This window comes from Micropterus salmoides, unplaced genomic scaffold (genome assembly GCF_014851395.1).
Source record: "Micropterus salmoides isolate LMB-PRFRI ecotype aquatic unplaced genomic scaffold, ASM1485139v1 Ms_hic_scaffold_1150, whole genome shotgun sequence".
Lineage (NCBI taxonomy): Eukaryota > Metazoa > Chordata > Actinopteri > Centrarchiformes > Centrarchidae > Micropterus > Micropterus salmoides.
Genome location: NW_024040209.1, coordinates 1,268 through 24,645, shown reverse-complemented (window position 1 = coordinate 24,645; position 23,378 = coordinate 1,268). Strand labels below are relative to the sequence as shown.

General features: G+C 41.6%; 1 protein-coding gene across 1 annotated transcript; it reads left to right on the top strand.

Moving 5' to 3' along the window:
• The first annotated feature begins 611 nt into the window (after nucleotides 1-611).
• LOC119898464 (transmembrane protease serine 9-like) lies at nucleotides 612-22,483 on the top strand. The gene is made up of 11 exons (XM_038712636.1): nucleotides 612-671; nucleotides 4,399-4,419; nucleotides 4,573-4,735; nucleotides 7,113-7,117; nucleotides 8,097-8,360; nucleotides 9,607-9,752; nucleotides 9,835-10,106; nucleotides 14,649-14,834; nucleotides 20,652-20,926; nucleotides 21,988-22,133; nucleotides 22,214-22,483. The coding sequence occupies exons 1-11, from the start codon at nucleotides 617-619 to the stop codon at nucleotides 22,481-22,483; spliced, it is 1,803 nt and encodes a 600-aa protein (XP_038568564.1). The 5' UTR covers nucleotides 612-616.
• The last annotated feature ends 895 nt before the right edge of the window (nucleotides 22,484-23,378 follow it).

The following is a 23,378-nucleotide window of genomic DNA, read 5'->3' as shown; positions in this document are numbered from 1 at the left end:
TTTTTAATAAAAAGTAACTGGAATCAAAGATTACCTTAAAGGAGGAAACGGTACAAATGAGTTGTGACAGTTGAGGACAAATACATAAGCCACAGCTATAAGACGTCTGACAGGTGGTGGATGGCATTCACTCAGAATTCAACCAGACTTCTGTGCAGAAATATAGAATGTTGCTAGGTGAGATTCATGACTGTGAGTGTATTAAAGTTTCACAGTGTTGTTTCTGTCTTCTGGAGGTGTCACCTGAGACTTTTTAAATTTAATTTGTTTTAAAGTCAAATGAACCTCCCCATCTGGAAAGATGTGTCAAGATTAACTTATGTTTTAATCTGTAAACGCAAGATAACTGTCAGTTATTAAATTGAAACCATATGAAAGTTTAGTTCTGGTGGACTTAAAGCATCCTGGCTGTTTCTTTTTTTTCTTTTACTTGAGTAAATATTCTTAACTTAGAGACGTGACATTTTTTGTGAAACAGGTGGTAGGTGAGGTGAGATGCCTGTCATTGGACAGGTATGTGGATGTTGGAGGTACACTGAAAGGGAGGGAAGAATAGAGAGGAAGGGGAGAACAAGGGTATATATTGATGCAGAACTGATCATATAGACTTACAGTTATGGCTTTCTACAAAGTGATCTGTTTGGCGACTCTGCTGACTCTCTTGACACAAGGTAAGGTCCCTCCCCACTGTACACACCTGAACCAATCATGTTTGAGATCTGATGACTGCTGTATGAGGAGGAAATCTTTTAATTAAGTAAGAGTAGTTGTAAGAGGAAAAAGTATCACATGCAAATGGAAATCCTGCATTCAAATTAAACTTAGCAGTGTATTTGATCTCTTAAAGTTTCTGTTTTTATTGCAAGGCTGTGTGATTTGAATTTAAGCCATTAAACGGAGAAACGAGTTTTGGCAGCTTTTTGTGTGCCTGAGTTTTCATTTTGTTAGAAAGTATTTGTTGTTTAAAGTAAAATGATTTAACATTATTGTAGTCTTCTCCCACCTTTATACAATACCTCTTTGACTAATTTTAAAGAGGATTTGGCATTAGTTATTTAAAGAAACATGTGGTTTGTAGAAACTAAGTTGATGTGACAAAAACATTCAGTCAATCCAAGAAATAGCAGATTACAGTTTTTTTTTACAACTGCTGCACGTATTCAAAACTATGTCACCTTTTTTCAAAACTCTCCACACAATTCCCAAAACTGCACACACAAAATGCAAAATGCCTCATGTGTCCTTCAAAATGAAAAAATACATTCAAAATGCCATAAAACATCCCAAGATGAAGCACTGGCATGCAAACAATTTTTTCATAACAAATTATTGGATATACCATTTATACACTGCTGTTCTAAATCTCTTTTGATTTTTATAGGATTATATGTACATTTCCATACAATGTTCTTGAGTGAAAGTAATCTGCTGAGAGGTGCTGAAAAGCACAATGTAAACACCAAAGCAATGTTGAAACAATATTTATGAATATTTATTTGACAAAACATTACAGTTGTAACAGTAGCACAGTGTTTGAGTGGAGAGCTTCATTCTGACCTGAAAATAGGATGTTTGGGGAATTGGGTGAGAAGTTGTGGATTTGTGTTTAGAGTTTTGAGGAAAAGAAGCATAATTTCAAAAAATGAGTTTCAGCAATCGTGAATAACTGTAATACTTATTTTACAATACTGTATTGCTGAAATAACCATTAGATTGTTGCGACCTGTTCTAATTTATGAAGGTTCAAATTATGGATGCCAATGTAAAGCAACTCAAGCTGGGCTGAACTCTCAGTGCAGCTTCTCTCATTGTGGTTGATCACCTGATCAATAAGTGTGACCCTGATCTCCTCCTCCTTGAACTTGTCCTCGTTGTCATCCATTGTTCAAAACAGGTATTGTGACCTTTGACCTATGTATAGGTCTACTGTATACTAAAGCGGTGGTTGGTTAGTGATTAGTTAAGCAGTTAGTGTGAGGAGTCGGTGTGTGACCTGGGGCGAGTTCACTCTCAAAACATTTAACACCGGTTTGCAACGTTTTCGGATTGAACGAAACGATGTTTCCTTGCAACATTGCGCAACATTCTGCAACGGGCCTTGAGGTATGTTTTCTTCTGTTAGGTGGGCATGTCACAGGTATTACCCAATCAGCAGCGACATGTTTGTAAACACAACGGTGTTAAAAAGGAACCACCGTTTCCGTTGAAAAAAACATTTCGCTACGTTTTGTCGGCGCTGAACTCGCCCCTGGTGAAGAAGAGTAGTATTTTCATTGGTTGTGTTTTGAAAAGGAAAGCGAGTCACTTCCTGTTCGACTTTTGTGTCTTAGGTAGAGAATTGTGTGTACTGTTCTGAAAAAAGTGTTTTATGTAATTGAAAACTGAGTTAAGGGCTGAGAAATAGCTTATGGTCTTGAAGATTTGAGGTAAAGTTTTGCTCTTTGAGTGAGAGGTTTCAAAAATCGTGTGACTTGTAAAGATTTTGTGTAAACAGTCGTAAAAAACTCTAATTCTGCAACTTAAAGCCACCTTAAAAAGTGACATTAACATGAATGTGGAATGTGAATGGCAAAACGTCACTTCAATAGGCATTGTTGTATAAATTGATCCTTAATTTAAGACGTTTAAAGAGACATTTACGCTTCTATTCAGGAGGTATGTGGATTTATTAGATAGATCAGAGCAGCAGATGGGTTTCAAGTTAACATGGAGCCAGACCCCGTTATGTCCCTGATTGCAGAACTTTGACTGAGAAGAAAAAGAAAATTTGTTCTCTGAGCAGTGAGCAGAGTGAGCCGTCATGTCACAGTAAATCCTCTTGTTCCTGAATGTCGCAGAAATTGAGGACTCAGAGTGAGTGATTAAGTTTCTTTTATTAAAGTATGTAATCACCCAAAGTTCAAACAGATGTAGGGCAATATATACACATTTTATGTATATTCTTTACTTTTTATATGATATGATAATGTTTGATTTTCATCTGAAGCAGAATTATTTAGTAATTCATATAAAATAGTATTAAATCATACTTTAAAAAAGTTCAGGATGAACTGAAAGCAGCCTCTCTGTTCAGGAAAGTAAATCATTAAAGCAGAAACACATAGCCTATAGAAATCTATTTACGCATGATCCATCAGGGGAGCTGCCGTCTTGTTAAGAGGAGTCGAGCTCCCCCGTAGTTTGCACCCTGTCTACAATCTCAACCATCGGGTTCCCGCAACAGAAAATAATGTTACTCTTACTCATGGATTTGTTTTTCTGGTGCCAAAATGGTTTGCGTGTTGGTGAGTTATTAAATAAACAAAACGGCAATTAATTTCGACTTAAAATGCATTGTAACGCGCGTTATTGAGATTGTAATGGGTAAAATATTACCAAATTTTATTTAGTAATGCGTTATATTACTGCGTTACAGCAAAAAGCAATACATTACTGTAATTGCGTTACTTTTGTAACGCGTTACTCCCAACGCTGTCACCCACCCAAACAAGCAGTGGAGGGAGGCTTCAGCAGACTACGCTGGATGCAGCTTATGGTAGAACTAGATAAACAAAAGCAAGACAAGCGATTAAACGCCACAGTGAAGCGGAGAGCTACACACTGCATGCTGATTAGTATTGGGGAAGAGTCTTAGGAACGTTCTTAAAATCACAACGTAGTCGCTTGGCCCCGCGGGGTCGCTCTACGCTCCAGTGATTGGACAGGGAGACGAGCGCTCCGCCAGTAAACGGCAGGGGATCTATGGAGAGTAACCATGGCAACGGTGTCTTTGCACTATACAGCTGTAGCCTATTTACCTTAAATTAAAATTATAGGCTACGTAACTTTACCTGACAGGCCTTCATCTAGTGTTGCGGGGATGCTCTGCCAAACCAACTCCAGATCTTTATCAGTGTGTAGTCAATGTCACTGACTGGAGAACCTAACATGTTTTTGATGGTGGGGGAAACTGGAGCACCCGGAGGAAACCCATGCAGACACGGGGAGAACATGCAAACTTCACACAGAAAGGCCAGGACGACCGGGGTTTGAACCCACGACCTTCTTGCTATCCACTGGACTACTGTGCTGATAAAAAAAAACACACACAAAAAAATAGATTTATATACATTAACCTGTTGCTCAGAAGGTGCATGTTATGATGTTATGATCGTGGCTCTGGACTCTAACAAGCTATAAAAGGTAATGCCCTGGCAGTGGCAAATAGCTTTGGTTTTATATTTGATTTGATTACATTAATGTTTAAGTTGAGATTGAGAAGTAGTCACTACTTTAGAATTCATTATTCAATTTTCCGCATAACAATGCGATTAAAATTTTAATCGTTACCCAGCACTTGTAAATATAAATACAGAGTTGTTGTTTCAAGAGTGTTTGTTGTTTGTTTTCTATTTTCAGAGTCTCACTCACAACTAAATGGTATGTCAAAGTTTCTATGCTCACTTTTTTACTTCCTGTCATTTGGGACATTTCAAACATGCTTTTTTTGGATAAAAATGTTGTTCATAACTTCATTATTGTTGACTGTCAACCCCGTATTGCTCACTCTGTCTTTATTGTCTCTCTCCTCAGTGTGTGGTCGGCCTGTGCTTAACACCAAGATTGTTGGAGGACAGGTGGCCTCTGCAGGCAGCTGGCCCTGGCAGGTCAGTCTGCGAACCTCTGGGTTCCACTTCTGTGGAGGATCCCTCATTAACAATCAATGGGTGCTGACTGCTGCTCACTGCTTCTACAGGTAAGCACTGAGGGTAGGGCTGCGAAAAAAAACAACATGCCACGCAGTGGTGTAAACATCCTTTCTAACAACCTGGAGGGCACGACCCATCCAAGTAGCTCTAGAGATGAATAGAAGGGTATTTGAGTGGCCCAACAGCCCATCTGGTGTGACTGGAGGCCCAGACATATCCTAGTTAAAGCCCCTAAAATTGAATTTTTTACAAATGTAAAAATGTGTGAAAACACTGTGACTCCCTAATTCACTGTAACTTTAAATCAATTTATTTGTGCTAAATCTAATCTCTATATGCATATCAAAGATTTTTGTATTGAATGTGTATGTGGTTTCTATTTGTAGTCTAACGTAGTAGGCTTTGGTTGCATGCAGGTACACAGCCAGTGTGAGATCAAAAGGGAAGCAATGCATTGGCCGAAATGCATTCTCTGAACCCAGAATCAGAAGGAGCTTTATTGCCAAGTAGTGTTTTACACATACAAGGAATTTGGTTTGGTGTTAAGGTGCTACACGCAGACAGAGATACAGCTGACATAAATAGATGAATAAATAAATAAATATGTAATAAACAAATGCAAGTTATATAAGAATAACAGACAAATAGAGAAAAATAATACAACTGTATAAAAATAACAATGGAACAACAACAATTTACAATTAACAACAAATATGTGCAATGTGCCAGGTTTGTGCATGATATGACATGAAATGATATTTACATGTGCAGAGACGATTGTTTTATTTGAGGGGGGGGGGTGATTGGGGGACCTGGACCTTGTTGATGAGGCTAGCTGCAGACAGGTAGAAGCTGTTTTTGTGGCAAGAGGTTTTGGTCCTGATGGGCCACAACCTCCCGCCAGAGTGGAGAGTCTGAAACAGTCAGCTGCAATCTTTCCTGGTCGCCTCAGAGTCCTGGAGGTGTGCAGGTCCAGAAGTGATGGAAGATTGCAGCCAATCACCTTCTCTGCAGGGTGAATGATGCGCTGCAGCCTGCCCATGTCCCTGGCAGTGGCAGCAGCGTACCAGATGGTGATGGAGGAGGTGAGGATGGACTCAGTGATGGTGGTGTAGAAGTGCACCATCATTGTCTTTGGCAGGCTGAACTTCTTCAGCTGCCGCAGGAAGTACATCCTCTGCTGGGCCTTCTTGGTGAGGGAGGTGATGTTCAGCTCCCACTTGAGGTCCTGGGAGATGATGGTGCCCAGGAAGCGGAAGGAGTCCACAGTGGTGACTGGAGAGTCACACAGGATGATGGGGGAGGGTGGGGCTGTGCTCTTTCTTAAGTCCACGACCATCTCCACTGTCTTCTGAGCGTTGAACTCCAGACTGTTCTGGCTGCACCAGGTCACCAGATGGTCGATCTCCCACCTGTAGACGGACTCATCCCCACCTGAGATGAGCCCAATGAGGGTGGTGTCATCTGCAAACTTCAGGAGCTTGACAGACTGGTGACAGTGCAGCTGTTGGTGTACAGGGAGAAGAGAAGGGGGGAAAGAACGCAGCCTTGAGGAGATCCGGTGCTGATGGTCCTGAATCAGAGACATGTTTACCCATCTTCACATGCTGCTTCCTATCTGTCAGGAAGTCTGTGATCCACCTGTAATTAGAGTCAGGTACGTTCAGCTGGGAGAGCTTGTCCTGCAGCAGGGCCGGGATGATGGTGTTGAAAGCAGAGCTGAAATCCACAAACAGGATCCTGGTGTAGGTTCTTGCCAGCCACCACTGACTGTGGCCAGTCAGCTAGTTGGCAAGGCGTTCATGGAGTGGGGGGATTTAGGTTTGTGGCTGGTGATCTGTCTGAATCCTCTCCAGACAGAAGCTGAGTCATTCCTTGAGAACTGGTGTTGTAGTCTCTCTACATACAGCTGTTTAGCATCTCGCACCGCCTTGCTAAATCTGTACTTTGACTCCTTAAACCTGGCTCAGTCCCCACTCCTAAATGCCTCTTCCTTTTCCAACCTCAGCTGTCTGAGTTTAGCTGTGAACCAGGGTTTGTCTTTGTTATAACTCACCCTGGTGCGGGTTGGAATGCATCTGTCTTCACAAAAGCTGACGCAGGACGTCACAGCCTCTGTAAACTCATCCAGATTGTTAGTAGCAGTCCTAAAAACATCCGAGTCAGTGCAGTCCAAGCATGCCTGGCTTACAGTTTATGATTAAAAATTCCAGATTAGGAGAACAGTGCTGCTGAATCACTGTAACGTCGCTACACCAGCCATTGTTAATATAAAAACAGACACCTCCACCTTTTGTTTTGCCGGAGAGCTCTGCGTCACGGTCCGCTCTGTACAGTTGGAAGCCAGCCAGCTGGAGCGCAGAGTTCGGTATCAGTTCACACAGCCACGTCTCCGTGAAGCACAGAACAGAAGATGAATAAAAGTCTCAGTAGCTGAAGTTCATCCAGTTTGTTGCACAGTGAGTGCACATTGGAGAGAATCATTGCCGGTAGCGGTGTGCGGAGTCCCCGCCGGCGGAGGTGCATGAGCGACCCGGCTTGTTTCCCTCTCTTATGCCGTAGTCTTATGGCGCTTCATTCAGCTAACAACAACTAAAGAGCCCTTCACCAAAATGTCCAATAATTCCACAGATGACGCGAGAAAAGTGGGAAATCAATCCGCTGAAGTTGTTCCCCTGATGTTCATGAGCTCTTCTCTGGTGAAAGAGCTCCGGGAATCACAGCCGAAAACTGAGTTAACACAAAAAAACAAAACAAAAGAAAGCGCACCTAACTCCGAGGCAGCCATAGACAGCGCCATCTTGGAACCACATCAACAACCCATTGCCTATCGTCGGACAACAATTTAGCTTTTTATTAGCTTCGTAAACTGGCTACTTGTGAAACATTTAAGGTGTAGATGTCGTCTCTCCACTCCATTCTTGCGTCTCAAGTTGCTAATCGGACTGTAAACAGTGTACCCTGGCAGAAAAGATTGTTTGATGTAATAAAAAACAACTTTGATGATAAAGCAGATGTTTTTTCAGTTCACAAAGATTCATCTTTTTCTTTTCATTTTTCTGAAGTTCTCCACAGCAACTGATCCAAAGAACATGGACTAGGCCTATGTGCAGACTGAGGGGGAAATTATTAATTTGAGGAAACAACTTAGGACATGAGACCATGAAAATGTATATTAAGCACATGAATGAGTAAGATGAGGGAATGATTTATAATATAATGGATACTAATTTACAATAACATCATTAATTTGTGGGAATGATATCTCCATGTTGCAACATTTATCAAGCTCCATACAAACTAGATGTGGTCTTAAAGTGGACTTTGTGTTCGCTAAAGTGCTCTTGACTACAGTTCTTCTTTTCGTGTATTTGCATTGTTTCTCTTCTGATTACAGCACAGGCATAGACCCAAACGATGTGGCTGTGGTTCTGGGTGTCCAGGCTCTACAGGGATCAAACCCTAATCAAGTGACTCGGACAATATCACAGACCATAATTAATCCCAACTATAACTCCAACACTCATGACAACGACATCTGCCTCCTGAAGCTCTCCTCACCAGTAACTTTTACCACCTACATCCTGCCCGTCTGTCTGGCAGCCCCAGGCAGCACCTTCTACAAGGGGACTGAAGCCTGGGTCACTGGCTGGGGCAACATTGCAAGTGATGGTGGGTCAGAAAGCACCTGGAGTACATTTATTTTCAGAGATAGTGTGGCTACGGTGGTGGCAGATATGTATGTACCTTTACCCAGTGGAGCAACTAAACCTTTCCTGTGGCTCTATGTATGGATACTTTTATCATAATCTGTTTGTGACATTAGCAAACAACTTTTAATATTTTATATTACAAGCTACAATACAAAAGTGTTAAAACAAACATAAAGATATGATGTTTTCTTGGAGGTTTCGCAGTAAGCAGTTTGTTCTGATGATGGCGCCAGAAGAAAGGTCATTAAAGGTGACCTGTGGAGTTTATTTGTATACAAAGAAAAGTGTTGTTTACATAAACAGTTTTAACCAAATCACACTGTGTGTACCCTTAAGTTCTAGCAAATGTGTTGAATGTGTATTCTTCATCATAAAACATTTGCTATGTGGATATTTTAAATATTTATAACTATGCATTGTTTGCATCCATGTTTGGTTGCTAGCATTGTTTTTCTTCATTGCCTTTGTTGGGCATTTCCTAGACTAGTTTATAAGTAACTGCTAGTGGTTGACAGATACTTAGTTTTGGAAGATACTATACATTACATTACACTGATCAGCCATAACATTATGACCACTGACAGGTGACGTGCTTAACACCGATTATCTCGTTATCATGGCACCTGTGGGTGCTTTATATCAGGCAGCAGGCGAACATTGTGGCATCGTAGTTGATGTGTTAGAAGCAAGAAAAATGGGCAAGTGTGAGGATTTGAGCGACTTTGACAAGGGCCAAATTGTGCATCTCCAAAACAGTCTGCAGCGGTCAGTACTTATCAGAAGTGCTCAAAGAGGGGAAACTTAGCCAGCGACAGGGTCTTGGATGGTCAAGCCTCATTGATGCATGGGAGGAGCGAAGGTTGGCCTGTGTGGTCCGATCCAAAAGATGAGCAACCGCAGGTCAAATTGTTGAAAAAGTTCATGTTGGTTCTGATAATAAGGTGGAGTACATGCCTCGACAGGTCAGGGCTGTTTTGACAGCAGGTGGTCATAATGTTATGGCTGATCAGTGCATAACATAATGTATAGTTAACTAGCCTGTAACAGTTTTAGATTTGATTTTTTTGTAATTTAGGATGGGAGAAACATGTTGACATTAGTACTTAAAGTGGTTTGAGGAGGAACACCTGACAATACTTGAGGTGTGCAACAGACTTACCGTTTGAAACCATTTCATATCACATTTTCACCACTTGTCTCTTTAGTGTCCCTTCCTTCCCCGGGAAACCTGATGGAGGTGCAGGTGCCGATTGTGGGGAACAGAGAGTGTAACTGTAACTATGGAGTGGGCTCAATCACTAGCAACATGATGTGCGCCGGGTTAAGTGCTGGAGGGAAGGACTCCTGTCAGGTGATCATTTTTACGCCCGGTGTTTATGACAGATTTCACCTTCTGCAAGTATTAATTCTCCTAAATGTTTGTCTCTTTAAAGGGGGATTCAGGAGGTCCGATGGTGAGCAAGCAGGGCGGTCGCTGGATCCAGGAGGGAATTGTCAGTTTTGGTAACGGCTGTGCCCTGCCTAATTTCCCAGGAATTTACACCCGAGTGTCCCAGTATCAGTCCTGGATCAACAGTCAGATCACCAGCAACCAGCCAGGCTTCATCACCTTCACGTCCAATGGGACTGACGGTGACCTCAGCGTCACCTGTCCTGGCCTGCCACCACCTCCAACCACACGCACTTCCACCACCATCACTCCAACCACGCGCACTTCCACCACCATCACTCCAACCACACGCACTTCCACCACCCGCACTCCAACCACACGCACTTCCACCACCCGCACTCCAACCACCATCACTCCAACCACACGCACTTCCACCACCCGCACTCCAACCACCATCACTCCAACCACACGCACTTCCACCACCATCACTCCAACCACACGCACTTCCACCACCCGCACTCCAACCACACGCACTTCCACCACCATCACTCCAACCACACGCACTTCCACCACCCGCACTCCAACCACCATCACTCCAACCACACGCACTCCAACCACCATCACTCCAACCACGCGCACTTCAACCACCCACACTCCACCACCCGTAGTCCAACCACCCGCACTCCAACCACCATCACTCCAACCACGCGCACTTCAACCACCCACACTTCCACCACCCGTAGTCCAACCACACGCACTTCCACCACCCGCACTCCAACCACCATCACTCCAACCACACGCACTTCCACCACCATCACTCCAACCACACGCACTTCCACCACCCGCACTCCAACCACACGCACTTCCACCACCATCACTCCAACCACACGCACTTCCACCACCCGCACTCCAACCACCATGACTCCAACCACACGCACTCCAACCACCATCACTCCAACCACACGCACTTCCACCACCCGCACTCCAACCACCCGCACTTCAACCACCATCACTCCAACCACCCGCACTTCAACCACCCACACTTCCACCACCCGTAGTCCAACCACCCGCACTCCAACCACCATCACTCCAACCACGCGCACTTCAACCACCATCACTCCAACCACCCGCACTCTAACCACCACTGCCCAATGTAAGTGCCTGCCATATCCAGGGGACTTTAAACACCTATAGTCAGCTATAAATGGTCAGCGAAACACCTCTTTTCATTAATATTAATACCTACTTACTTCATGGAGACCAGGACAGCAAATTCTGTCAGAAAAGCTACAAAAAGAAATTTAACCTAGTGTGACAATGACCTTCGTTTTGGTGAAGCTGAAGCATGTTGTTTTAGGTGAGTAAAACGCGCACATACACGCAACAATTATGCCCCTCCTGAGTAGTGATGGTAGCGGAGGGGCACACAAGATGGGATGATTCCCGTTTGAAAAAAGAGTAAACGAAATGCATTCCTCTTGTGTTGAAACATTTATTTAGGCTATACTCCACTCACTTAACAAGGCTGCTGATGAGTTAAAAGAAATATGATTTGTTTACATGACAGTGGAGTGCCCCTTTAACTTCTACTGCTGTCACGTTTTTATGACATTAAGGCATCATCAGGGACTGGAGCAATAACTAGTAGTAAGACAACGTCTAAGCAGTAGTACTAATAATAAAATTAGCAGCAGGATAAACAGTATAACAATAACACACTGTCATTCCAGCCCGTCCTTCTCACAAAAATATAGTCATAGGGTGCTTCTTAAGTCTCTTAACTGCATCCACGTTTCCCTAACTTGTGTAGGAAACCAAGCCAGGAAAGAAGGAAAGAGGAAATATGTTTTTAGAGTCATGAGACGTCATGTGAAGCGACTTCCGTTTCACATGACGGCACCTGATCACAACTGGATTAGCTGTCAGTTGGCTCTAACAGCTGCACAGACTTTTGATGGAGTTTGTGTCTACATACATGTGCACAGTTTTGGTACTAATAAAGTCTCACAGTTATCAGCGCAGAGCAGCATGATTCTCTGTTACCTGTTACAAACAGCTGTCCTGCTTAGAGGCACAGGATAATTTCTACTGGCACAATGCTTATAGGCATTTATATTTATTGATTCTAATTGTAAATTTTTTATTGAATAATCCAGGAAATGATCATGGTGTCTTGGGATTTATTAGCCTAAATGTTTCAGGGAAATTGAAATGATGTAACTTGTATCAAAGTTGACGCTCAGTTTTAGGCTTTCAGTTTATTTCCTCTTCTGATATCCTTTAACAGTACTGCGTACATTTTATTTGCAAATCGCAATCACTTGTCAGTGATCGATCACTGCATTCAATCATATCAATCCAACAATTGTTTTTGCGCAGCAGCTTTCATTCATACTGACTCATTAGGCTGTTTACTATGTTTTATCGTCGTCAATTTGGACTAAACATAGGAATGACCAGCCTCACATGTGACTGAATATAAATGACGGTGAGATTATAACATGTTTCTTGCAGACTCACAGTCTCCATAATAAAAGTTGATGGGAGAAATAAAAGAAAGAAAGATCTTTCTAATAAATAATAAAGTTGGGGGAGGGGGGCTTTTGTTGTTCAGAGACTATAAGACTTTGCAGCGATACACTTGAGTTTAATGTAACCTGTCGTGATGCATCAGATGAGTCCGATCCAGCGGCGTGGTTAGCCCTGGGCAAAAGCCCCGGATCTCAGAAGGATTTTTAAAAATCAAACAATAAAAGGCCGATAATTGAACTTTACACGCTTAACTAACGTTACGCACGCGGGAGCGAGAGAGAGAGATTATTGTTATTATTTATTCTCCTGCAAATTAGCAGAGAATAAGATGATCCAGCTGTAGCTCTGTGTCCTCTCTGCTCCACCTGAAGCGGCTGTGAGCTGCACTTTATCAGAGGCGCTAAATTTAATTGTGTGGTGAGGTTAATCACCTGATAGGCAGAGGAGGTATTATACATATTTAATTTCAAAATCTATGTTTGGTCCCCCCCTCTTTCCTAATGTAAAGTTTTATTTCGCATTGCCTTCCTGGCTCATAAAGGAGGCGGTTTACTAAGTGACCAGTCAATCACTCACACAGTCCACATCAGTCAGACAAAATGTAGCCTATAGAAATGTTTAGGGAGGAAAAATAAACGTTGCTGGAGGCCAGTGCATCTTCTTATTTTGTGCTGCTGTTACTTCTAGCTGAAGGCAGCAGTGATGATGTCTGCAGCAGGGGTGGGTACATCTAATGTAGGACTACTCTTAATTTCGCTACATTTTCCATTCATACCTTTTATAACTTAACCAGTCTGTAATCTGCATTTTGCTTCATTAACTGAAATGAGCTGTGATCCAGGCTGTGAGCGCAGTTACGTAGTAAAGCGCTGGTCGGGCGCAGTCACAGAGCTGGGCAGATGCAAACATTTAGAATATCAGTCAATCAATATCTTTTCAGTTCACGGCTTTATTGTTCTACAACTTAAATCTAGTGAGCGCACACCATGGCACTGGTGATCGTGTTGGAAAGCAGCCTTCATCGCACTTTAACAAGCCGGCAGTGAAACACTTTCACTTTCCATTAACGGCGCATTAAAAGCGTCTTTAGTCTCTGCAGAGTAAATGAAGCCTACACACTGTAAGATCTACGTTAGACGATCACTGCATTGATTGAGATATATTAAAAGTGTCCTGTTATTGAACAGCATCGCTTTGGACATCATTAAAATGACCTTGAAAATCAAAATGATTTCATTTATTAATTGGTTACGTAAAAAGATGTCACATGCACATTTAAAGAGTTTACCTCAATCAGTCACACCTGCGTGTGTGTTGATTCAGCAGTGATAATATTAAAAGTTGATCTACAGGAGAAACTGTATAAATATCTGAAAGCTGAGAGCTGCTCTGCATTATATTCTGTTACAATTTTAGATTTTATATTGTTTTATTATACCTTTATTAAATCAGAAAAAAATGCTTTTCCAAGAGTGTCCTGGCCAAGGGAGGCAGTAGTACAATTGTACATTTAAGATGGAAATACATAATCAGTTACAAGGTCATAAAATATCAAAATGTTCTTAAATATTCACCACAATTCAGCAACACCTGAATTTTGTGCACAATAAATTGATGCAGAAAAGGCAGAAATTGGCGCAGAAAAACACCAGAATGCAGGAAATTAATTATTATTAATATATTATTAATTAATTATTGTGTGAAGATATGAAGTTTTATGGGCTGGGCTAAGCCCCCAGTGTTTCAAGATCCTAAAAACGGTGTTGGTCATTAAAAGACTTCCGCGAAGGATATCCTCGCTCATAGCTCCTCAGAGATGGCTCCTCGATCCTCGATCCTCCGAGGGCAGACAAGAGCTTTGGGACGGTCTGCAAGAGGACGGAGCGGAACAACTTCCGGTTCAAGCGAGGAGCAAAGAAACTACAATTAAGAGACTTGAGAAGCACCCATATAGATCAATTCATAGGCCTATTTATTTATTTATAAATGATTTTCCCGGTCTGTTAGCTGAGAGGGTCAGGGTTGAAATAGTTTCACATCAAAAGTCTTTGTGTTTGAATCAGTTTAGCAATAAACGTTAGAGATGATCACAAAAATCCCTAAACTAAATGGCTTGAGATCAAATATAAATTCAGTAAATATAAATTCAAGATTGCTGTTTCAAACAAGCGTCTTACTCATAACTAAATGGTAAGTCAAAGTTTCTATGCTTACTTTTTTTACTTCCTGTCCATCTGTCATTTGGGAATTTTTATTTTTTTTTGGATGAAAATCTTTTTTTTTTTATAACTTCGTATTTGCTGTCGAACCTGTATTGCTCACTCTGTCTTTATTGTCTCTCTCCTCAGTGTGTGGTCGGCCTGTGCTCAACAACAAGATTGTTGGAGGGCAGGTGGCCTCTGCAGGCAGCTGGCCCTGGCAGGTCAGTCTGCAAATCTTTGGTTACCACTTCTGTGGAGGAACCCTCATTAACAATCAATGGGTGCTGACTGCTGCTCACTGCTTCTACAGGTAAGCACTGAGGGTAGGGCGGCGACAAAAAACAACATGCCATGCAGTTGAATTAACAGCCTTCCTACAGCAGTGGTTCCCAACCCGGGGGTCACAACCCCTCTAAGTAGCTCTAGGGCTAACCAGAAGGGTATTTGAGTGGCCCAAGAGCCCCTTTGGTGTGACAGGAGGCACAGACATAGTTAAAGCACCAACATTTGCTACTATTATAACAAATGTAAAAACGTTTGAAAACACCGACTCCCTAAACCAATTATTTTGTGCCCTGAACCTAATCTCTATAAACAGATATCTGCATTTGAATGCAGAATCTAAAAGAAAGTGACAAGATTTTTGTATCGGATGCATCTGTGCTTATTTGTAGTCTGACAAGTGTTGACCAGTTAAGTTTGAGCAGGCTTCTGTTGCATGCAGGTACACAGCAAGTGTGAGAGCAAGAGGGAAGCAATGCATTGGCCAAAATATAGTCTCTGAACCGATCGACTAACGTCTGATGATGATTTAGTTTTTTATTCGCTTAGTAAACTGTGGGGTCTCCACAGCAACAGATGCAAAGAACAGTGCTGACTTTGTTTGAGGAAACAACTTATGAAATTAGGACTTGAGGTCATGAAAAAGTACATTGAGCACATGAACAGCTAAGTGAAGGGAATGATTTGCAATATAATAAGGACATGAATTACTAACTTTTATTTATGATCCTTGTTGCCACATCTCAGGATCCAGTCAAACTACACTAGACATAGCCTTAAAATAGACTTAGTGAGAGAGATGACACGTTGAGAGTTCTGAAGGACCTCAATGACGAGTGTTTGGAGGACCCTGAAGATTAAATTGACCATTGTTTTCACAGAGTAGTCATGAAGAAGCACAAGAGAACCCGCACTAAAGACTCACCTGGAGCAGTTTCCTTATCTAGCGGGTAGTTCATAGACATTCTTGTCTCAACAGACCAAAAATTAAAAACGTAGACCACAAGATAAGCATTTATGCAGATGATGTATTACTTTTTCCTCCTAAACTCACAAACTTCTCCTTCTGAGACAATCACACTTATAGATAAATTCTCATCCATCTCAGAGTACTTTTTAACTAGAGTAAATCCAGGGACGTGCACAGGGGGGTTGGCTCTGGTTGCCCGGGCAACTGCCCGTTTGCCTTTCCTGACTCAAGTTGCCCTTCCGAGAAAAAAAAAAATCGCAAAGCCTCATTCACTTCCATTCGGGCACCGAAAGTGAAAGTCAGTAGGGGAAGGGCAAACTCTGTTTAAGTGGCTGCACTGCTGCAGCGCTGCCTGCACGTCAGTCGATTCTGTTCCCTACCGGAATTCCTGTTTCCTTCCTTTATGCAATCATACTACAACAAATCATGCGTAGTTTTGCCCAGTTACCATACGTGATACGTACCAACAGAAGTGAATACGAGCTAGAAGCGCAACTGAATGTACGGGAAGCCAAAAGGTTAAAAAAGGATTGTATTTTTTTCCGAAATCTAAGCGTTTTTTTATTTAATATTTTATTAGAAGCGAGTTTTCCCCATCTGTCAATTCAATCTAGATTATTTATTTTCAAATAAAAAAAAAAAGGAAAAAAAAAAAAAAAAATATAAGGAACTCTTTTTCTCATATGTATTTTGGTGACATTTATATTGTTAATACATTTTGGATACTGTGTTTAGTGCCTTTTTTCAGGTCAGAGCAACTGCCCTTCAAAATTCCTGTGCACGTTCCTGAGTAAATCCATAGTTTTACCTGTAATGTGTGATGACATCTTGTGATGGACAACATTGCCCAAATCAGTCATGGGAAGAGTCGCCACCATACAAATGATGGTGTATACCTAAAATCAATTACCTGTTTTCAATGTTACCCACCCAACCTTCTGTTGTCTGGTTTAAGGCACTGGACTCAAACATCTAACATTTTAAATAAACCCTACAAATCAGTTTAAAAACTCTACAAAAGCAAAAGATTGTGGTGGTTTAGAACTGGCATTTCTTTTTCTTTACTTCTTGGCCAAGAGACTACAATGTATTTGTAAATTGATCAATCCGAGCCCACTGAACCACTCATGGATGGACATAAAAGAAAAAATCTGTAAGGAAATTAAAAATTTCCAATATGCCATTCATAGGGTCTAGTAGCAAACATCATACCTGCTTTATAAGCATTAACTTTAGAACTTCCCCAGCAGCCTGTCGGGAATATCTCTAGGTCTTCACCCATCACATGCAGACTTCCTCTAATCTGGAATAATCCCGAAATCCTCCAAAATAAGAAATAATTAATTCCCATCTACAGCATGTCATGCAGGGCAGTAACTTTATTCCATTCCAGGATCTAGTGGCACAATATGGAATTAGCAATTATACTTTTCTTAAATATCATCAACAATTTAAATCCATAATTCTGGTGAGATTTAAGGATAACAAAATGGATTTAGATCTACCTCCAGTGATAGCAGACATTCTTATCAGTAACACTGATCACATGGAAGACCTGGTTAGAGCTGGGACCACATTTATTACCATTGCTTTTCATTAAATATTTAAGATTTTTCTTTTTACCGCTGCCTTTAACTAATAGATTGATAACTTACACTGCACTGTAACTTTTACTGTCCTGTTTTCTTTTTTGGTTTTTATCTTTTTTCCATTGCTTTTAATTAAATATTTACACAGTGGGAAATGAGTAGGTAACTGAGTGAAAAAATAATGAGAGTGAGATTGAACAGAGTGAAGGAAGTGGTCTTAAATCTCGCGCCTGAGTGATTTGCAGGAACCTCTGTCCACCTGTAAATGCGCAGGTGGGTCCAGAGTATAACTGGATCAAAGTGGCCTGTGGACAGACATGTCCTGGTTTCTCTGTAGTGTCCGAGGGTTTTTGGAGTTTAAGTGGACCCAAAGATTGCTATGCACCCGAGTACAGACTAGTTAGAGAGAGTAGATTAAGTGCACTTCTGTTTATTCTCTTTTCAAAATAATTGTAACTCAATTATTTGCTCAACCACTGTTTTTATTTTCCATTTTACTCTTTTAACCCTGATTGTACACTGCACTGTAACTTTTATTATTTTTTTAAGTGTAGTTTTTCAATTTCCCTATGTTGCTTTTAAACTTTATATTTTCCTGTTGCTTTTATGTTTTATGTAAAGCACTTTGAATTAAAGTCTGATGTAAGCAGATAACAGTAAGTTGTGTTAGTTGCAGGGAATCTGTCTGTCTGTCCTGCTAACCCAGCTGGGAAGTGCATCCTGCTCTGTCTGTGTTTTGGTTGCTTGCCAGACTTTATGTCTGAACAATGTTGAATTACAACTTTTTATTACGGTTGATTACCGCCGACCGGCCACGGTGTTTATAAACTGCATCTGGGAAAATAAAACTGCGTTGTGCGTGAACGCGTACATGAAATTAAACTTGGGCATTCCAACAGAAACATAAGTGGGTCGAGTCCAGACAAGACACAGGTGTGATGGCACTCCTCATAGCAACTCATCAAGACACTAATTATCTGTCTCTCTGTCAAGTTTAGATACAACTCTGTACTAATGCAAGATCGAAAACTGTGAATTCACATTGACTATTGATTATTAAAATGTTGATTAGCTGGGCAGACTGGGCAATATAGATGCACATCTCTCAGTAATTAATAAACATCACTTAGTCAGTTAAGTCACATAGTATTGAAATTTGAAAATATATATATATAATATCTAGCAAGTATTGTTATCTATAAATTACAAGTGCTATGCTCTAGTTTGTCAGTAGAGTACCAGCTAGTACCAGCACAAACTCCAGCTTCAGCCAGTACGAGCACAGACCAAGTACAGACCACTTTAGCAGGTCCCACAGACCCAGGTGAAATACAGGTAGCCTCGGCCAGTAGCCTACTAGCACACCCGTAGATGCACAGCATAGTTGTCATTTGTTAAAATGGTTCTGATAAATTGTTTGCAATAACAAATGTTAAATGACTTGCTTTGAGAAAGGTTTATTTGCACAATAAGAAACATGCAATGCATTGTAAAAAAGAAAGGAATGCATTGTAACTTAAGCTAAAAAACAAGTTGCTGATTCCTACATTATATTACACCTTATACCTGAATGTTGTTTCATTATATATATATATATATATATATATATATATATATAAATTCAACCATAAATTGGTCTGGAAAATGTCTCCAGAATGTAGAAAATTAAGTGCTTAATGCTCAAAATCATCTCTCTACCCCCAAATAATATATCACAGTAGTAAATATATATTCTAATATCTTCTTGTTTTGTTCACGTTTCGAGAACAAGTGTATCACTGCAGCCCTAATCTGAGCCCTTAAATTTCCCCACTTTCCAGCACAAAGTGACGCCCCTTGATGTACAGCCAGCATTAGGTACAAGCAGCTCAGACCCTAATGGAACAGTAGATTGGCCCAGTCTTAAGAGACTTTATGAGTACTGAATTAGTGCGAAGTCCATTCAAACCAGCACTGGATTTTTCTAGAAGAGGTTTCCATTCAGACTTATTACAGAGACAGACTGTTTTAAAGGAGGGAGGATATCAGTGAGAGTACTGCTGTGTCAGGTCTGACTGTGCAGAAATAGCAAATTGTTTACATGGCTCTCGAGTCAGGTAGGAGGGCCCCATCGCAGAATTTCTTTAAGGTCCAGGGAGATCAGGACCGGCTCTGGTAGTCACGTAGGTCTGTGTGCTTATGATCCGGTCAAATCCCTTTCTGACATGGCAGTGCCATTAATAACGGGACAAGTAAGGGAAGCTTTTAAAGCAAATACTAGCACATTTTATCACTTTCAAAAATTTATGGGAGCCTGTGCCCCAGCAGAGCTTTATGTCTAGCAACACCCCTGCTTCCATTCTTTAAGTGGGAGACAGATCTATCCATTCGTCCAGACCAAAACTTCTGGACGCAAATATGTTTTAATATTTTTAGAATGACTAAAAATCCCAATCTACAACTTACACATTATGAAACTCTCCACAGAACACGCTATACAGGACAAAGGATGTTCAGAATGAGTCTTATTCAGTCAAACATCTGCCTGAACTGCTCAGGGATCATCTATGCATGCTATGTGGCTATGCACACCTGCCCAAAAGTTCTGACAGAAGATATCTGAAGACCTATCAATTTGGCTAAGGTACCCCGTCCCAGTTTCTCCATCACTCTGCATGCTGGGGGAACATAACAGGAGTCCACGCTTCTTACATACTTGTCACTACCCAATGTATCGCATTGGGCTGCTTTATGGCGGCTCCCCTGGTTTGGGGACATACTCTGGACCCGGAGGCCTGGGGCCTGGGGCCTGGTGCTTTTGCTCATGTCTTGGGTGGGTGGCATGTCCCTGGGCCTGGGATCCATTGTCTCCTCTCCTCACGGAGGCCCTCTGGGGCATGTGGTATGGGTCCTTTCTGTTCTCGCCTGCTTGCCACTGGGGCTGGTGTGGCGCTGTTGTGGCATCCCACTCTCACTAACAACTACATTCCACACACACTCACAGACGCATACACACACACATGGACACACACGTACACACACACTCAAATTTAGGTTGTCCACGGTTGTCAACAGGTAGTTGCATTATTCGTTTTGCTTTTCATTATCTATTTAAATGAACTGTTATTGTTCCGGCTGTCATGGCTGGGCTGTGTTGTTTTTTATTTAACTTGACTTTTTCTCCTTTTCATTCTCCCACAGTTATTTTCTTATGTCTGCTGTTTATTGCTGCTTTTCGGCTGGTTGTCTGCCCTCTTTACTACAGTTCTGCTTTTCATGTCCTTGCACTGTTTTGTTTCTCTTACAGCACAGGCATAACCACAAGCACTGTGACTGTGTCTCTGGGTCTCCAGAGTCTACAGGGATCAAACCCCAATCAAGTGTCTCGGACAGTATCACAGATCATCATTCATCCCAACTTTAACTCTCGAACTTTTGACAACGACATCTGCCTCCTGAAGCTCTCCTCACCGGTGATTTTCACCACCTACATTCAGCCCGTCTGCCTGGCAGCCACAGGCAGCACCTTCTACAAGGGGACTCTCTCCTGGGTCACCGGCTGGGGCGATGTTGGAACTGGAGGTAGGTCAGAAAGCACATCTGTGTTTTCTCAGATATTCGATGCAAAAATGTTGTTGCTTCTTTACACAGCGTAGCAACTAAACCTTTTACTTTTATCATGATCTGTCTGTGACATTAGCAAGCACACAGTTTTGTAAACAAGTTTAAATCTTTTATACACCCCAGTGACCCCACAATACGTAGGTGACCTGTTGAGTTTTCTTGTCAACAAAGAAAAGTTTTGTTTACATCAACAGTTTCTCACCAAATCACACTGTGTGTATTCTTTATCATTTACAACACAGATTCTTCAAAAAACGTTAACTTACGCATTCTTTATATCGATGTCTGGTTGCTAGCATCCTTCCATCCTTCTTCTTTGGTGCCTTTGTTGGTGAATTTCTGCACTGCACCGATATGAATTTTTGAACACCTGATACCAGTATTTAGAGAGCAGTGTGGCAGATGGCCGATGCCATGATGTTTTTAATTTTTTTATCATCTGATAAAATTTAATCATAATAATGATGAGATGTCATTTTTTAACGCTATAAAACAAAAATAAAACAAAGTGAAGTCAGGTATATTTCCATTTTTCCATGTACATTACAGTCTATTTGGCATGTTCTCTGGAATTTTATTTATTAGAATAGAAAAATACATTGGGTTATGCTGTAGATTTCAGAATGTGACCAGTATTTAATGCATCATTATTAAACTGCATTATACTATACATTATTACATATTATGTAGCTAACACAAGCCTGTAACAGCTTAAGAGTATATTTAGAAACATGTTAACATTGAAGTACTGGAAGTGTTTTTAAGTTTGTTGGTGGACGTGTTCTTTGGTTCAACGCTGGAATTACTGATTATACCTTTGATGGGCTAAGACCTTGTAAAACAGCTTTCATGATCTTTTAAGTACAAGTAGTGAGAATGTTTTCTTGATTCATAGGCACCCGGTAATACTTGAGGTGTGCCACAGGCCTACTGATGTAATAATTAAAATGGCAATTTTGTGTAAAACCATTACATTTCAGCCCTTGTGTGTTTACTAAACTGAATTTGTGTCTCTTCAGTGAACCTTCCTTCCCCAGGAAACCTGATGGAGGTGCAGCTGCCGATTGTGGGGAACAGACAGTGTAACTGTAACTACGGAGTGGGCTCAATCACAAGCAACATGATGTGCGCCGGGTTAAGTGCTGGAGGAAAGGACTCCTGTCAGGTGATCATTTTTTGCCTGAGTTCATGTCAGATTTCACCTCCAGCAAAGATTCCTTCTCCTAAATGTTTGTCTCTTTAAAGGGGGATTCAGGAGGTCCGATGGTGAGCAAGCAGAGCGGTCGCTGGATCCAGGAGGGAGTCGTCAGTTTTGGAAGAGGCTGTGCCGAGCCTAATTTCCCAGGAGTCTACACCCGAGTGTCCCAGTATCAGTCCTGGATCAACAGCCAGATCACCAGCAACCAGCCAGGCTTCCTCACCTTCACGTCCACTGGGACTGACGGTGACCTCAACGCCACTTGTCCTGGCTTGCCAGCACCTCCAACCACCCCATTTAAACAACTCTCACCCTAACAACCACAGCCCCACGTAAGTACCTGACATGCCCAGATGTTGATTTTAACTCTCCCTGGAAAGCTTTAAAGCCACATTTCCTTGCTTTTTTAACTTAACTGGTTTCTCCTCTCATAAGTAGTCAGACCAAGTCTTAACAGGGCCGAGTAGAATCTCTAGTATCGTCAATCAGGATTAACAGTGACACTCGTGAATAAGAGGAAATATCGTACGAGATTTGACTGGTGGGAGAGATGGGAAATCAAAAACGCAAACAACTGAAGGTGAAAAACCTGATCATTTGTATCCTATTAGAATTATGGGTGAACAAGATTTATCATGTAAAATCATATGGTTTTATTTTCTATTTGACTTTTTAAAAATTGTATAAGGTCTGTTGCTTTTATGTTTTATGTAAAGCACTTTGAATTGCCTTGTTGCTGAAATATCCTATCTAAATAAACTTGCCTTGCCTTAAAATTATACATTTTTCTTTACGTAAAGCACAATTAATGATCAGGATAGTATTTAGATTGTTTAGAAATTTGCGCAGGGGCGGCACGGTGCTACAGTGGTTAGCAAGAAGGTCGTGGGTTCAAACCCCAGTTGCCTCGGCCTTTCTGTGTGGAGTTTGCATGTTCTCCCCGTGTCTGTGTGGGTTCTCTCCGGGTGCTCCGGCTTCCTCCCACCGTCCAAAGACATACAGGCTAGGTTAATTGGTGACCCTAAATTGTCCTTAGGTGTGAGTGTGACTGGTTGTCTGTCTATGTGTGGCCCTGCGATCGACTGGCGACACTGTGCCCAGTGTCAGCTGGGATTGGCTCCAGTCCCAGCTAAGGTGGTTCACCTCTTACCGGGTAGATCGCCATGGTAACTTATGCTGAACGGCTGACCTGCTCCGGAGCAATCAACGCAA